The sequence below is a fragment of the Plenodomus lingam genome (genome assembly GCF_022343315.1).
Source record: "Plenodomus lingam strain CAN1 chromosome Unknown contig_8, whole genome shotgun sequence".
NCBI lineage: Eukaryota > Fungi > Ascomycota > Dothideomycetes > Pleosporales > Leptosphaeriaceae > Plenodomus > Plenodomus lingam.
Window position 1 is genome coordinate 1,050,989 of NW_027093972.1, and position 14,889 is coordinate 1,065,877.

Here is a 14,889-nt window from a genome sequence, read left to right on the forward strand (position 1 = left end):
GGGGTTGGGGGTGGAGGGGAGTCGGGAGGCGAGAGGTTGACGCACAGACTAGCCAATGGATTCGGTAGCGGGGTGACTGACGCTGTTCAACACGCACCCTGGTTTCCCAATGTTTGAACTTTTTAGGCTGGCCTGGCTGTTGGCAACATTTTTGTGGAAGCCCCGCCAAAACATCAGCAATTTTGCTACAACAATCCTCTCTCTTAGAAGCCACAAACCCACGAGTCCACGAAGCCACGAAGCCACGAAGCCCACGAAAGCCCACGAAGCTGCCGTCTACCGACCACCAGGCGAAACTTCCGGCACGGTGCATAATCTACTCTAGCTGCAGTGCGCTCCTCTCTCCTCCTCTTCCTCTTCCACGCCCACGTCCACGTCACACGCGCACCTACACACACGCAGCCAACCTTCGCCGCCTCACCTGGGCAGTCGCCAGTCCCTTGCCTGCTGCGCCTGCGCCCACGCTCTTGACTCCATCGACGCGGCCGCTCCTCGCCAGACACGAGATACCCATAGAGGCACAACATGTCGGTCCTCCCCGCAGATGTCCACACGGCGCTGGCCGGCATGCTCCAGGGCCTGCAGTCTTCGGACAATATACAGCGCTCTGCAGCCGAGGCCTCGTTGAACGATGAATGGGTCTCCCAACGGCCCGACGTGCTCCTCATGGGCCTGTCGGAGCAGATCGAGCTGGCACAGGACACTTCAGTAAGAACTCCACCATAGGGAAAGTCTCCAGCACAAAGATACTGGCTTACACGGCTCCGTCAGACACGAACTTTTGCCGCCGTCATTTTCCGGCGCGTGTCATCCAAGACCAAGAAGACGGCCAATGGCACCGCCGACCTCTTCTTGACCCTTAACCAAGCTGAGCGCGAAGCGATACGTGCCAAACTCCTGCACTGTCTTGCGAGTGAGACCGACAACTCGGTGCGAAGCAAGATCGGAGATGCCGTTGCAGAGCTCGCACGGCAACACACAGATGAAGGTGAGAAAGCGTCGAATGGACCGGATGGGCAGTTTCTAAATCATCTAGGTGTCGCATGGCCAGAACTCTTGGGAGGACTGTTTCAGGCCAGTCAGTCACCCGACCCGGCTCAGCGCGAGAACGCCTTTCGGATCTTTTCGACCACCCCGCAGATCATCGAGAAGCAGCATGAGGATGTGGTCATGGGCGCCTTCAAGGGCGGTTTCGGCGACAGTGAGACGGCAGTAAGTATCACTACAATTCGAAGCCTTGACAGTTTCGCTCACGTTTCTAGGTTCGCATCTCCGCGGTGGAAGCATTCGCACAATTCTTCCGCTCCATCCAGCGAAAGGTCCAGTCCAAGTACTTCTCGCTCATTCCAGAGATTTTGAACATCCTCCCGCCGATCAAGGACTCTGGAGATGCCGAACTCCTCACAAAAGCCCTTGTCTCGCTCATCGAATTGGCCGAGGTTGCGCCAAAGATGTTCAAGCCTCTGTTCAACAGCCTCGTGCAATTCAGCATCTCGGTCATCCAAGATAAAGACCTTGGCGAGACTGCCCGCCAGAATGCGCTGGAGCTCATGGCTACCTTTGCAGATAATGTGCCTGTCATGTGCAAGAAAGACCCCAACTTCACAAGTGACATGGTCACCCAATGTCTGTCCCTGATGACTGATGTTGGCACGGATGATGATGACGCGGAGGAGTGGAACGTCTCTGAAGATGTAAGTGGAGCAATGTTATCACTGGAATCGTGCTGATAGCGGAAAGCTTGATGAAGAGAGCGACTCGAACCACGTTGCTGGAGAGCAGTGCATGGACCGGTTGGCCAATAAGCTTGGTGGGCAGGCGATTCTACCACCTACATTCAACTGGCTTCCTCGTATGATGACATCGTCTGCATGGCGAGACAGGCATGCTGCTCTCATGGCAATCTCGGCCATCTCCGAGGGCTGCCGTGAGCTGATGGTTGGCGAACTCGACAAGGTTCTAGATCTCGTGCTGCCGGCACTGCGCGATCCTCACCCACGTGTGCGGTGGGCTGCATGCAATGCCGTTGGACAAATGAGTACCGATTTTGCAGGTACTATGCAAGAAAAGTACCACCAAGTCGTCCTGTCCAATATCATACCGGTCTTGGAGTCATCGGAAGCCCGTGTGCAGGCACACGCCGCCGCCGCTCTTGTCAACTTCTGTGAGGAGGCCGAGAAAGACATTCTTGAGCCGTACCTGGATCAGCTGCTCAACCATCTTCTCATGCTTCTTCAAAGCCCTAAGCGCTTTGTTCAGGAACAGGCTCTATCAACGATTGCGACTGTCGCGGACTCAGCCGAAGCTGCTTTCTCCAAGTACTACGATACCCTAATGCCTCTTCTCTTCAATGTTCTTCAAGAGGAACAGTCCAAGGAGTACCGGCTGCTACGCGCTAAAGCTATGGAGTGTGCCACCCTCATCGCTCTAGCTGTTGGTAAAGACCGCATGGGCCCAGATGCGTTGAACCTGGTCCAACTATTAGGTCGCATTCAGAACAGCGTGTCAGATAGCGATGACCCACAAGCCTCCTATCTACTTCACTGCTGGGGCCGTATGTGCCGGGTTCTTGGCCGAGAATTCGTTCCCTTCCTCGCTGGTGTCATTCCACCTCTCACTGAGCTTGCTGGTGCCAAGGCGGATATCCAACTTTTAGATGATGAGGAACAAGTCGCTCAGATCCAAGACGAGGAAGGCTGGGAACTGGTGCCCCTCAAGGGCAAGGTCATTGGCATCAAGACTAGCGTTCTTGATGACAAGCACATGGCTATCGAGCTCATCGTCATTTACGCCCAGGTCCTGGAAGATGCCTTCGAGCCCTATGTCAACGATATCATGGACAAGATTGCACTTCCCGGCCTCGCATTCTTCTTCCACGACCCGGTTCGTGTCGCGTCCGCGAAGTGCGTTCCAGCACTCCTGAACGCCTACAAGAAAGCGCATGGACCAGAGTCAACACAACTTGGTCAGCTGTGGGAGCGCACAGTGGAGCGTGTACTTGAGGTTCTCAGCACAGAGCCTGCCATCGATACCCTTGCCGAAATGTATCAATGCTTTTACGAGTGTTTGGAGTGCATTGGCCGTAATTGTCTGACCAGCACGCACATGAGCAGCTTCGTCGAAGCTGCTCGCGGCGTGTTAAAGGACTATCAGCTGCGTGTTAAGGCGCGAATCGAAGAACAGGCCGAAAACGAGGACGGCGAGGAAGCTTCGGAAGACATGCTCTTCGCCATCGAAGATGACCAGAACCTCCTTTCGGATATGAACAAGGCTTTCCACGCTATTTTCAAAAACATGGGTACCTCTTTCTTGCCACACTGGGAACAACTCATGGAGTTCTACGAGATGGCTGTTGCCAACCAAGATCCTACACAACGCCAATGGGCTATATGCATCTTCGACGATGTGCTGGAGTTTGCCGGACCAGAATCTTGGAAATATCACGAGCAAATCATTCAACCCCTCATTGATGGTATGCGCGACGATGTTCCTGCCAATCGCCAAGCAGCCGTCTACGGAGTTGGCGTCGCCGCCCACAAGGGAGGAGAGGCATGGTCAGACTTTGCTGCAGCATCGTTACCAATGCTTTTCCAGGTCGTTCAACGACCAAATGCTCGCGCTGAAGATGACGTGTTCGCAACAGAAAATGCATCAGCAGCCATCGCGAAAATCTTACACTACAACGCCGCCAAAGTGCAGAACTGGCAGGAGATCGCAGCAGCGTGGATAGATACGCTACCCATCACCAACGATGAGGAAGCCACACCATATGCCTACGCTTTTCTAGCCCAACTAATTGATCAGTATGTCCCCTCTTTGTCCTTCAACACCAGGTCCATATCACCGAGCGCAAAACTGACAGACCACAGACAAAACCAAGCAGTCTTCTCCCAACCCGCCAAGATTTTCACATTTGTCGTCCAGGCCCTCGAAGCCGAGACCCTTCTGGGCCAAACCGCAAATCGCGTCGTTGCATCCGTCAAAGCGCTTATCCAGGCCACAGGCACTAACCTCGCACAAGCTGCTGCGAGCCTGACGCCAGAGCAGCAACGCACGGCCCAAGTCTACTTTGCCTAGGAGCGGAATGGACTGAGCGCAGTCACGCAACGATTTCGCCGGGGTTTTGCAAGATGTGATTCGCTACGCGATTGCCAGCCTGTCTTAAAAACTGGTTTCTGAATGGAGAAGATCAAAATGACGGGGGAGACGGGGAAACTGGAGATGAGATTGAGCGATACGGCGCGGCGCGGCGCGGCGGTTGTTTGTTTACAAGACGTGCGTATCTGTCTATGTGTCCACTCTACTCTTCGGGACTGAACTGGACTGCACTTGCCTAGACTGGTCTTCTGGACGAGTCTGCATCTGGTCTACTCTGGGCCAGCTCAGGTCCCTCCATGGCGACGAAACATGAACTTGCACGACTTCATTGACATTCAGATTCCCCCCACCCCGTACGCCTAATTCTACATGCCTACACGATCCATGTTGGGGTTTTCTTTTATATCAAGAATGCGGGGAATAATGATTATGGGAGGCAAAGGGCGTAGGGTAGCGTATGTAGAATAAATGCATTAGCGAATTCATTGGAAAGTTGGGAATATTACTATTTATGTGTATATCTGTGTATGTGTATTTTGTGTTTGAGAGACAAAGAAAGGGAGATAGATGGAGAACATGACGTGCTGTGCTGAGTTGTTTATGCCGTTCGAACCTTATTCTTCTTTATTTATTTCTTTTCAAATATATGTATATATAGAGGGCTAAGTTTGAAAACGGAAGTCCTCAATCCCACCCCCTCCTCTTCGTCCTCGTCCTCGTCCTCCTCTCCCCCTTCCTGAAAACAAGACCGCTCACAAAAACATCCATCCCATGTACCGACGACAACGCCCTGCAGAAGGAAAAGGAATCCGCTATGCCAGAAAAGTTTGGGGATATCAACACCAAAAAAGAACAGCGCCTCCACCTCACTCCAATAGATACCCGTATACATCAGGGAGTCGGTTCGCTTTCGGTCGTCCAGCCTACGGCGATCATAGTAGCTCGTGTGATATGTAGTTTGCTGAGTCTCCCATCGAGAAAAAACTCTTGCTACACATATATGAACGTCACGGCTATGCACCCTCGCTTCCAAACTCCTTGGTCCAATCTGCACTTCTCTTGAGATCTTCGCCGCTGACCGTCGGTCTCGATGCCTTGATCGCCTTGATGAAGTCCTTGACCTTCAGAGGGGGTTCGAGGAGCTGGTCGCCGTCGAGATCGGTCCAGGATTTTTCTTCTGCTTGCGGGTCACCAGGGGAACAGGGTGTCCATTTTGTTTCGCCGTCGACTACAACCTAGCGCGCGTGTGTTAGCATGGCTTGCGTGAAGTTGAGGAATAGTGCGAGTTGGCTGCGTACTGGCTTGTAATGGGTCGCTGTTTGGATCAACCGCACGGGTTGCATCAGTGCGTCTTGTACGGCGATTGAGATGTCGGAACCTGAGTAGCCCTCACTGAGCTCTGCGAGCTTCTTGTAATCCGCCTGGTTAAGTTCGCAGGGGGTGTTGCCGACTGCAAGCTCAAACATGCGCATGCGTGCAGGCGTGTCGGGTAAACTGATGTGTACTCGCCGTTGGAATCGGCGTCGGATAGCAGAATCAAGTTGCCATGGGATGTTCGTTGCGCCGAGAATAAGGACGCCCTTTGAATCTTTGCCTACACCATCCATCTGCACTAGTAATTCTGTCTTGATACGCCGTGATGCTTCTGATTCTCCTTCGCCTCGGGGACCGCATAATGCGTCGATTTCGTCAATGAAGATGATTGAGGGCTTGTTTTCGCGGGCCATGGCGAAGAGTTGCTTGACCAATCTACCGTGTGTTAGTTTCATGTCTCAAAGTAGAAATCTCTTTCACTTACCGTTCCGACTCTCCCATCCACTTGCTGACCAAGTCAGAACTAGATACACTGAAGAACGTGCTATTTGCCTCTGTTGCCACAGCCTTTGCCAAATAACTTTTACCAGTACCAGGTGGGCCATAGAGCAGAATGCCCTTCCAAGGTTGTCGTTTGCCAGTAAAGAGGTGTGGAAACTTGATCGGTAATATGACGGCCTCTTTCAGCGCTTCCTTGGCCATTTCTAGACCTGCGACATCTTCCCACCGGATATTAGGCTTCTCGGATAGAATGGCGCCAGCGAGCGCACCGCGGAGCTTCTTAGAATCGGCGTCACCCTCGCCGTCTTCGTCATCGTCCCTAGGTACAATTAGTATTGCCATAGATTCCCATATCACTTTGTCTTCAAACGCACTTTCCACCCTTGCCACTGCCTCCTGCTGCCTTGCCGTTGGAACCCATCGCCGCAGGTTTCTTCCGATTTGAGGCATCATTCTGGTTCAGATGCTGCTTGAGCTTCTCGGCGCGCTCCATATACTCGGCAACTTTGCCACGAATCATGTCCTTGGATTTTTGGTTCTTTTCCCCTAGTCACAGTCAGTCGGCTGTCTTGAGTGCTATTCGATTGTTGGGTGCTTTCAAGCGTACATTTAAGGGCGAGCATGAAGAGCTCAACTAGTATTGATTAGCATCACGATTTCCAGGTAGAACCACATGTCTGCTCACGGGCGCTATAGTATAGTTGGTATGCCTTCTCATATTCGCCTGCTGTGTCTGTTTCTATTGCCTTCTTGACTGTGTCGATGGCACGACCGAGGAAGTCGGCGTTGCTCATGTCTGCACTTTTTGCTGGGTTTTATATACCACAGCTGGTTACAACAAAATGAATGCCCAGAGTGAGCGCGTCAAGTGGGCGTAACGCGTGATCCCTGACAGGATGATAGAGGAGCGGTCGGCGCGGGGCAGGTGAGGGTATTGTCGTAGGAGTCGGCTTCGTGGAGACTATTCGCGGACGGTATGGCGTGGACTGTTCTCTTTAATAGATTGTGCAGTGAGGGAGAGTCTATCTTTTCGTCTCAGGGTACTGTGGTGAGCGAGTGTTTCCTCCACCCACGATATCGACATCGATGCTTGGGCCAAGGAAGCAATCTAGCCCCGCATTCGAGCTAGCCTACATTGAGCTCTGCTAACGCCGACATCTTCCTTGCAACCTTACAGATTACACGACAACTTTAATTACCAGCTGCTACTCGGCATTACAGAAGTCATGGGAGACTTGCAAAAGAAACTGCAGGATCTTTCGGACAGCTATCAGACGCTGCAAACAGGTGAGACGACCATGTCGTGATGTTGGACTTGTCTTGACGGGATATCAGAATTGTCTACCGCAGTAGAATCACGTCAGAGGCTCGAGTCGCAACAACAAGAAAATGCCACAGTGAAAAAGGTAACATTAAAATTGCATTTTTCAACAGAACCTTACTCATATATTGCCATTCAGGAATTCGATATTCTCGACGATGATGCCAACATTTACAAGCAAATTGGACCTGTACTTCTGAAGCAGGACAAGGCAGAGGCGGTCATGGCAGTCAATGGACGTCTTGAATTCATTGAGAAGCAAATGTAGGCTTCTTCCATTCTCCTCGTGGCCGTGCTGTTAACATGATGTAGCCAGGATGTCGAAAAGAAAATCAAGGGGATCCAAGATAAAGCCGAGAATATCAAAACAGAGGTCTGATGCTGCGAATCCATATTGAGAGATGTTCCTGACCAGTAACACAGATCGTCCAATTGCAACAGTCGGCACAACAGGCGCAACAGGCGCAGCAAGCAGTGAAAGCATCGTGAGCGAGAGAATACCATCAAACATTCAATAAGATACCCATGGGAAAACAGTGCACATACCGCGAGTTGTGAAGAACCTACTACATCGACAGGAAATTGTTCGTTTGAATGTGGAAGCATTCCAATTTATCGATGTGCACTCTAAACCTGATTGGCACCTCTGTTTGCGTAAGGCATATGTACCACAATCCAAATGAACAGGGACTGTAAAATCGATCGCAAAACGTCTGGAAGGGCTACACCGAGCTGAAATAACAAGTATTGAGTTATTGAGAGAGCCTTCAGAATATGCTAAATATCCTTGGATAGTTGCAGGCTGGATTTGGCTAGGAGTCTGCATTCTTTCCAACAGTGTTAGCTCTGGCCTAACCTGCGTCATAGCGAAAATTCTGTGGATGATCTAATTGATTGACTGTGACCATTGCGCTCGTCGATGAAAGCAGAGAAGTTTTGAGATCCGCAGTCCACAAGACCTTACTCTGTAGAGCAGCCTAGTTTTCCCAAAACACTTTCAGATACCAGTTTTCAATTCAACAATCAATACATGCATCTACCAAATGAAATGAATATCCCAGAAGCGATGAAAAAATGGGTCCGATGGCTACACACCACCAAGGTCGTGCTCGACAAGGCACATACGGATCATCCTGATACTTGGAAGCGCATGTAGAATCATACGCAAGACCTCTACGTACAACTCGCACACAATATCAAACTCAGCGAGCGCTTTTGCGAAGACGAATACCAGAAAAATGTTGTTCAGACCCCTATCTGCGTCAAGAAAACTATATGAGTGCCATAAGGATGGGACAAATAAATGTTCACCCTGAACCCATTCTCTCTCAAGACACAAGCCTTTTCCAGAAAGTCAACGTATGTCTGTCTGCCTTTCCTCTAGACAAACAAATCAATCGCCAAATCGCACTCCCCCGTCAATCTTGCACTCTGAAAAGTCCGATGCATCGATGTAACCTTCACGCCATCGAGCCGTACTTCCAAGGCGCAGCGACCCAAGGCGGCATGCCTCCGGGGACCGGCTGCTCATTCAGCAGATTCTCGATGAAGTCATGCGTAAAATCCATGCTTGTGTCTTGGACGATTTCGTGGGTGTTCCAGGCTGTGTGTGCTTGCCGTACTTCCCAGCTCCAGAAGTCGACCATCAATTTGCGCAAAGGTGAGCCCGGGGGCGTGACTTGGTAAATCCAGGAGACGATCACGTCGAAAGGAAATGCCTTGTCTTTGTCGAAATTGCAGATCAGTGTGCGCATGGCTGCAGCTTGATAGGCGCCATCCATGATTTTGTCGCCCAGGAGGTGGCATCGAATGAGGAACATCAGCGAGGGCTGCTCGATGGTCATTTCTTCTCCCTTCTCGTTGGTTTCCTGGGATGTGTAGTACTTGACCGTAATGTGGTCGGTGTACAGCCATTGGAGGTAAGAATGGAATACTTCAGTGACCTCCGTTGGCTATATGGATGGAGCGCAGCCCTTGTCCACTCCACTCCTCCTTTGTGGCTGTCTGGAAGAATCGTGATGTCTTGCACAAGACACTCTTGTAAATGTAGAAGACCGTGGAGTCATCGTCCGCTTCCTGGCCTTCGTCGCTCGACGGCGTAAGATACTCTTCCGGTAATCCGTTACTGATTTTGACAGCGAAGATCTCACTACTCAGGCTACGGCGCTGTTATTACAGCTCATCGATGAGTGAATTGTACATGAAACCCACTCTGGAAGGTGGCAACACGTGCTGGTATGTATATGGAAATGTCCGCGATGCTTCACGGCACGTTCGTATTCTGCTGACATGATTGTTGAATGGGAGATGAATCTTGGGTTAATGAAATAAGAGTGAGGATGAGAAAGTTGGATAAGGTCGGTAGGTTAAGCAAGGTTGGGAGGTTGGTTATGTCTGCAAAAATCGCGACGGTAGTGCCAATCGCTGCTATTGTGCTGCAAATTGCCGCTTCACGGTGAAAGTGAACGGTGAACAGCAAGGGACCAAGAGGAGGCTGTGAGTCAGAGAAGTGAACATGATGTACCTGAAGAAGGACAGAATCTAAGTTCAAGTATATATATTGCTACGGCTAGTTAAGATAATTGATGCTCAAAGGACGAAGGATATCATGCACTGTATGCCTGAGATATGTAGTCACGGATTGGTGAGAACAAGCTCTTCTCGCGATTAACTCAATGCACTGGTAAGCGACGGCCCACGATATTGCCAGTAAGGAACTCATGTGACTTGAATTGTCACCAGTTGGAATAGGTCTTTCAAGTTGCTGCGTACCCTTTTGCAAATAAGTAGCTGGTGGATTGGTAGATGGTGTGTCTTTGGGGACCCCTGTCCTAGTGACTGGGTATCTACCGTGGTTGACCTGTGCTTCGAGGCTACCTACCGGTACCAGGGAAACCACATTCTTGTCTTGACCACTGATACACTTTGAGCATCACCTCACGACAAAATCATCCGAGCTAGTGTGGAGAGTAAAAGGTAGATATGCCCACCATGAAGCGCCAAGAGGCGCCAGCAGCAAAGCGTGTGAAGCCACCGACCGTCGACTTTGCACACTCGGTGGATCTAGTCGAGTAAGCAAGCTCTCGGATCTTCAATCTGTTGGACGATCATTGACTCTTTTCATAGTATATGCAGCGAGTTGGTTGCTATTAAGTTGGGTGGCGATTTGGCTCCGAGCACTGAAGATGGTGTGGAAGAGTCAGATTCAGATGACGGTCAGCAAGAAATTACAGAGGCTATTGAGAGTAGTGGGACGGACGTTGAGACTGGAGGCAATGACAAGGAGATCGAAGTCCAGGCAACAGCCACTGAACCTGGCGGCCGGTCCATGTTGGAAATTGAAGAGGGCCCAATCGAAGGGGACCCAACAAACACTGAAATCATCATTAAAGAGGAGGCGCCCCCGGCAAATCGCCGCACCCCGGACGACGTATATTACATGTATCATACAGATTCCGAATACAACAGCGACTCCGACTCCGACTATGTGTACGAAGAGCCACCCATTGAGGACCTCTTTCTAGACCTTGAAAGCAATGGCACCAACACCAGCGAGTATTATCCTGAGAAGATGTTCCAGGTCCACAAGAGCGTTCTCTGCCAGACCTCACGATTCTTCCAAACGGCAACAAAGCCACGGTGGACGGCGCAGCGCAAGAAGCCCATTGACCTATCCGAAGACGATCCGGAAATTTTCGCCCTGTACGTCCAGTGGCTGTATACCGGTTCTGTCGCCGTGAAGTCGAAGCGCGAGGACAACGACGAGGACGATGCGGAACCCGAAAAGGGCAATGTGGAGATCAGGGTAGAGGACATTTCATGCCGATGCTTAGTCAAATGTTATGTCCTCGGGGAAAAACTCATGGACTTGACATATCAAAATGTCATCATGGAGCTTCTGCTGACCCTTGCGCCCGTCAGGACCGGTATTCCCAGCTACGACACCATCCGCATCGCCTACAAGGGGACTACCACCAATTCGCCATTGCGGAAATTGTTTGTCGATATCTGGGTCTGGTGTGGATATCCGCTGCGGCAAAAGGGAGATTTGGTAATGGAATCTTCCCCAGAATTTGCGAATGACTTGGTTCATGCGCTGTTGGCTCAGAGGAATATTGCACCCATTGATAACCAGGAAGAGGGTGCCACGAAGCCTCCATGGGATACGGATCTTGCATCTTACTACTTGCAATTAGGCGATGAAGAGGAGTGAGATCGCAATTCACACGAGCTGGATGTCAATATCTGTACTCTAGCAATCGTGGTAATGATCATCTTTTACAATCCCCATGATTTCCTCAACAGATAACCCCATATGCGTCATGACATCATTTGAATGCCGTGAGTTGAGTATGGTTGGGGCGTACTAGTAATCTCGGGTAGTGTGAGGATCACGTTACTTATCTTGTGCCATCAAAACAGCCAGGATGTAGCAGTGGCAAATCACATGATACTCAAACTACCCGACCGCATGAGTAATGCCATAAATGTTATACTTGTCATCGACTCAATAATACTCGCCTTCTACCAACGTAATCATCGTCCACCAATCAACGGCATCGTAGACTTTAAATGCCCCTGATTGTACATGTCAACATACTCGCGCGCTGGCCACCCACCCCACTCCTTGACGAGTTCAATTTGCGCTCTGATGAGATGCGAAATATCCGCTGGAGCTCCTGGTCGTTGTTCCGTCCCGTCTACAGCAACGCGTAACGCCACAAGTGTCCTGAACAGCATTTTTCTACCCGAGTGTTGAGCCTCGGCGCGAGCTGTGACCTCAGCATTGTGCCTGGCAAGCCATGTTGAAAAAGAATAGAGACCCTCGTAATCTCGAAGAAGGCCCAATGCGCGAACGTAAGCGTGAAGTTGGGCAGGCCCAGGGACATGTGCTGGGATCGGAAGCGAGCTGCCTCGGACAGGTTGGGTATCTAGGCTGGTGGAGACCAACTCAGTGAACAAGGTGCGAAGACGAGCTGAGCCAGTCGTGAAAAGGTATTGCTCTTCCTCGCGCGAGGCAAGACCTTGCTCAATGCTTTGGACTGCGTATATTGTTGCCGTACAGGCCAGTAGGAATGACTCGTCATCAATGTCGAGATCGATCTGCTCCATTCGTTCGATGACCTCGCAAACGATCTTGTAACGGCTGACATTGCCAGCAAGCTGGCCGCTTTTGTGTTGCACAAGTTTTTGCATGTAGGCTGTCCACGAGGGGCGATACCTTGGTTTGTAGTGTATAAGTAGTGCATATGCGTATTCAAGTAGGTACTGACGGTCCAATGAGAACCGATATTGATGTTCCCGGGGTGGATGCAAAGTTAGCTGCGCTGCATGGGTTCGTTCGTAGCGACCAAAGCGACACAGCAGCCGAATGAAAGCCGCGAAGAGGTAGCCAGGCATCGACTGGCCGAGCTTGTCATCGAGGTGAAATCCGGCAGCAAGGCGATTAAGTGCCCCATCAGGTCCATCCTGGGCCATGCCTATGATGTCAAGACCAGTTTCGAAATCGGGACATGATTCCAACAGAAATGCAAGAAGACGACGTGACGGTCGCACAGTGGATGCTTGCATACGGCGCAAGAGCTCTTTGTACGTCGGTACTGGTTCGCTGAGGAAGACATAATGCAATGGCGATACAGGATCAGGCAGAACTTCTAGGACATCTCCAGGCAACAGATTCGTGGTCTCATCCTCCTCATCCTTTGATTCTGAGTCTGAATTGAAGTCACGATGAGGCACGCGCTCCGCAGTAGCATGATGCAACTTCTCGAACATGGCATGATACAGTTCCTGGTGGCCTTGGTCATTGCTTAGCTCGTGGGAAAGAAAGCAAGCCCAAGCTTCCCGCCTTGTTCGTGTGGTGCGAATGCGGCCGGCCCAAAGAAGTGCGCGTAGGTGTGGAAAGTCCCTTGATTGCGTGCGGAAACCAGGCCCCAATGTCCGAGTCTGTATGGTGGGACTAGAATCCGTATCCCAGCCCGCATACATTTGTGCAAGGTCTTCCAAGTAGCCTCCGCCGTAACCAGCTTCAAACATGCGGTGGAGGATCTTGGAAGCTCTAGAAGCGCCAAACTCGTAACCCTTTTCTTCATCCATGGCTGTGCGGTTTTCTTTCCAAGGAGGCCACGAGGAGCCCTTGAGCTCGGCCCATTCTCTCTCCTGCTGGGTCTTTGGATGCGCCAATTGGTTCCTTGCCACTGCTTGGAAACCTAGCCTGGTCACCACAATCGCTGGTGAACAGCTCGCCATGCATTGTAGAACCTCAAATTGCGCCTTTTCCTGGAGCTTTGCGCAATGAATCGGATGGCTACTGGTGGGTATGGAGAGCAGCATCAAAATAGTATTGCAGAACCTGGTAAGATCGAGGATAAGACGAGGCGATTGCGAAGTCAATGCGAACTGCTCATTATGCAGCCGTGTTGCCTCTGCGGTGTATAGTGACGCGATCCAGGGCATTGATTCTGGCCATGATAGGCGTGCGTGCCGCAGTAGACGAATCACCAAGATCTTGAAGACATCCCAGACGATTGGCTCCACTTTTAACCGATACTCAATATGCGTCATGATAACACTCAGAGCAGACACACGGATGATCTTTCGACGTAGAAACAAAAGGAGTATGAAGAGGGGCGGCATTTCTTCGCTAGCTTCGAAGATCTTGGAGGCCCCCCGAGATCTGGGTTCGACTAGACACAGCGCCCAATTTCTTACACTTTCCGGGCTATAGCCTCGGGACCTGAGTAGATCTAGTTCCAACGACGTGTACTCAAACTTCTCTTCGAGGCGTGGTACCGACGCATGGTGTCTGATGTATCGCGCAAGGATGGAATACAGTGAAACAGGTTCGCGAAGCTGGTTTTCGGATTCTTCTCGTTGCTCCTCTCTGTCCCATTTGCGGGGACTAGGTCGATGAAGGCTGGAGTAGGACAAGTCCTTCTTTCCGGGCGGATCGATCATGTACAGGGCTTTGGTCGTGCTATCCAATGCGGCTAGGACAGTTGCAGGTCGACTCTGACGCCGCGCTTTCCGAAGGGCACGAGAGACTTGCTTGCGGAATCTTGCGTAGGTGGTGAAGTGGACCTGAGCTTGCGGTTCTGTATCCTCGACACTATCTCCTCCACTCAAACCTGCGATGTACGCGTCCATGGTACTTTCTGGAAACTCATTAGAACCTGATGGTTGCGTAGAGTAGCATTTTCGCGATGCATGTAGCCCCTCATGGCGGGGATTGCGTATGGTGGCGTGGATAGCGAAGATGCCACAGCGGGCATTCGCAGAATAAGAGAGGACGAGGCATGCTGGCGATGCAACGGAAATGGAAGGATTCTGCCTATGAATCGACGTGTACAATGTATGGCGCTTGTTGAAGGTGAGAAGCGTGGTCGCAGACGTAGACGCAGATGCAGACTTACAAAGTTGTTTGCCAGACGCGTGAAGCAGCGGGCACGGCGGTATGTACTACCTGGAGCTGCCAGGGGGAGGAACAAGGGCATTCATTTGACGGAATGGCCCTAGACACAAAACGAGTGGGGAGGAGGAGGAGAAGAAGAAGAAGAAGAAGAAGAAGAAGGCAGTTGCGACACAGTGAAAGGACGAAGCGTGAAATTGGGTCGTCGATGCGCACATGTGCAGTCAGTAAGGCACGCAGGCCATGC

The 14,889-nt window shown here is 51.1% G+C and overlaps 6 protein-coding genes across 6 annotated transcripts; 3 read left to right on the forward strand and 3 right to left on the reverse strand.

Annotated features, from left to right (window-relative positions):
• Positions 1-525: 525 nt before the first annotated feature.
• Positions 526-4,077, forward strand: IAQ61_010418 (uncharacterized protein; the record flags this gene model as incomplete). The annotated part of the gene is made up of 6 exons (XM_066098779.1): positions 526-708; positions 772-988; positions 1,037-1,212; positions 1,263-1,694; positions 1,741-3,803; positions 3,870-4,077. 6 exons carry the CDS (start codon positions 526-528, stop codon positions 4,075-4,077), a joined length of 3,279 nt encoding a protein of 1,092 aa, XP_065951324.1.
• Positions 4,078-4,700: 623 nt separating this feature from the next.
• VPS4 (Vacuolar protein sorting-associated protein 4) lies at positions 4,701-6,966 on the reverse strand. Its single transcript, XM_003841750.2, has 6 exons — positions 6,599-6,966; positions 6,521-6,547; positions 6,288-6,459; positions 5,897-6,232; positions 5,397-5,847; positions 4,701-5,333 (listed from the first exon to the last, which is right to left on the reverse strand). Exons 1-6 carry the CDS (start codon positions 6,705-6,707, stop codon positions 5,112-5,114), a joined length of 1,317 nt encoding a protein of 438 aa, XP_003841798.1. The 5' UTR covers positions 6,708-6,966; the 3' UTR covers positions 4,701-5,111.
• Positions 6,967-7,091: 125 nt separating this feature from the next.
• Positions 7,092-8,269, forward strand: IAQ61_010420 (uncharacterized protein). The gene is made up of 5 exons (XM_066098780.1): positions 7,092-7,200; positions 7,249-7,319; positions 7,374-7,498; positions 7,547-7,607; positions 7,658-8,269. Exons 1-5 carry the CDS (start codon positions 7,140-7,142, stop codon positions 7,721-7,723), a joined length of 384 nt encoding a protein of 127 aa, XP_065951325.1. The 5' UTR covers positions 7,092-7,139; the 3' UTR covers positions 7,724-8,269.
• A 425-nt stretch (positions 8,270-8,694) lies between these two features.
• Positions 8,695-9,525, reverse strand: IAQ61_010421 (uncharacterized protein; the record flags this gene model as incomplete). The annotated part of the gene is made up of 3 exons (XM_003841752.1): positions 8,695-9,186; positions 9,269-9,392; positions 9,446-9,525. 3 exons carry the CDS (start codon positions 9,523-9,525, stop codon positions 8,695-8,697), a joined length of 696 nt encoding a protein of 231 aa, XP_003841800.1.
• Positions 9,526-10,225: 700 nt separating this feature from the next.
• Positions 10,226-11,447, forward strand: IAQ61_010422 (uncharacterized protein; the record flags this gene model as incomplete). The annotated part of the gene is made up of 2 exons (XM_003841753.1): positions 10,226-10,305; positions 10,361-11,447. 2 exons carry the CDS (start codon positions 10,226-10,228, stop codon positions 11,445-11,447), a joined length of 1,167 nt encoding a protein of 388 aa, XP_003841801.1.
• A 323-nt stretch (positions 11,448-11,770) lies between these two features.
• Positions 11,771-14,727, reverse strand: IAQ61_010423 (uncharacterized protein; the record flags this gene model as incomplete). The annotated part of the gene is made up of 2 exons (XM_003841754.2): positions 11,771-14,593; positions 14,647-14,727. 2 exons carry the CDS (start codon positions 14,725-14,727, stop codon positions 11,771-11,773), a joined length of 2,904 nt encoding a protein of 967 aa, XP_003841802.2.
• Between the last annotated feature and the right edge of the window lie 162 nt (positions 14,728-14,889).

What these genes read in the sequence shown, in the direction of transcription:
- IAQ61_010420 (XM_066098780.1), top strand. Translation starts at nt 7,140, where the DNA reads ATGGGAGACTTGCAAAAGAAACTGCAGGATCTTTCGGACAGCTATCAG. An exon ending in CTATCAGACGCTGCAAACAG is followed by an intron (nt 7,201 to 7,248) that starts GTGAGACGACCA and finishes ACGGGATATCAG; the next exon opens with AATTGTCTACCGCAGTAGAA. An exon ending in AAAATGCCACAGTGAAAAAG is followed by an intron (nt 7,320 to 7,373) that starts GTAACATTAAAA and finishes ATTGCCATTCAG; the next exon opens with GAATTCGATATTCTCGACGA.
- VPS4 (XM_003841750.2), bottom strand. Translation starts at nt 6,707, where the DNA reads ATGAGCAACGCCGACTTCCTCGGTCGTGCCATCGACACAGTCAAGAAG. An exon ending in GGCAGTGGCAAGGGTGGAAA is followed by an intron (nt 6,233 to 6,287) that starts GTGCGTTTGAAG and finishes AATTGTACCTAG; the next exon opens with GGACGATGACGAAGACGGCG. An exon ending in CAGCGACCCATTACAAGCCA is followed by an intron (nt 5,334 to 5,396) that starts GTACGCAGCCAA and finishes CACGCGCGCTAG; the next exon opens with GTTGTAGTCGACGGCGAAAC.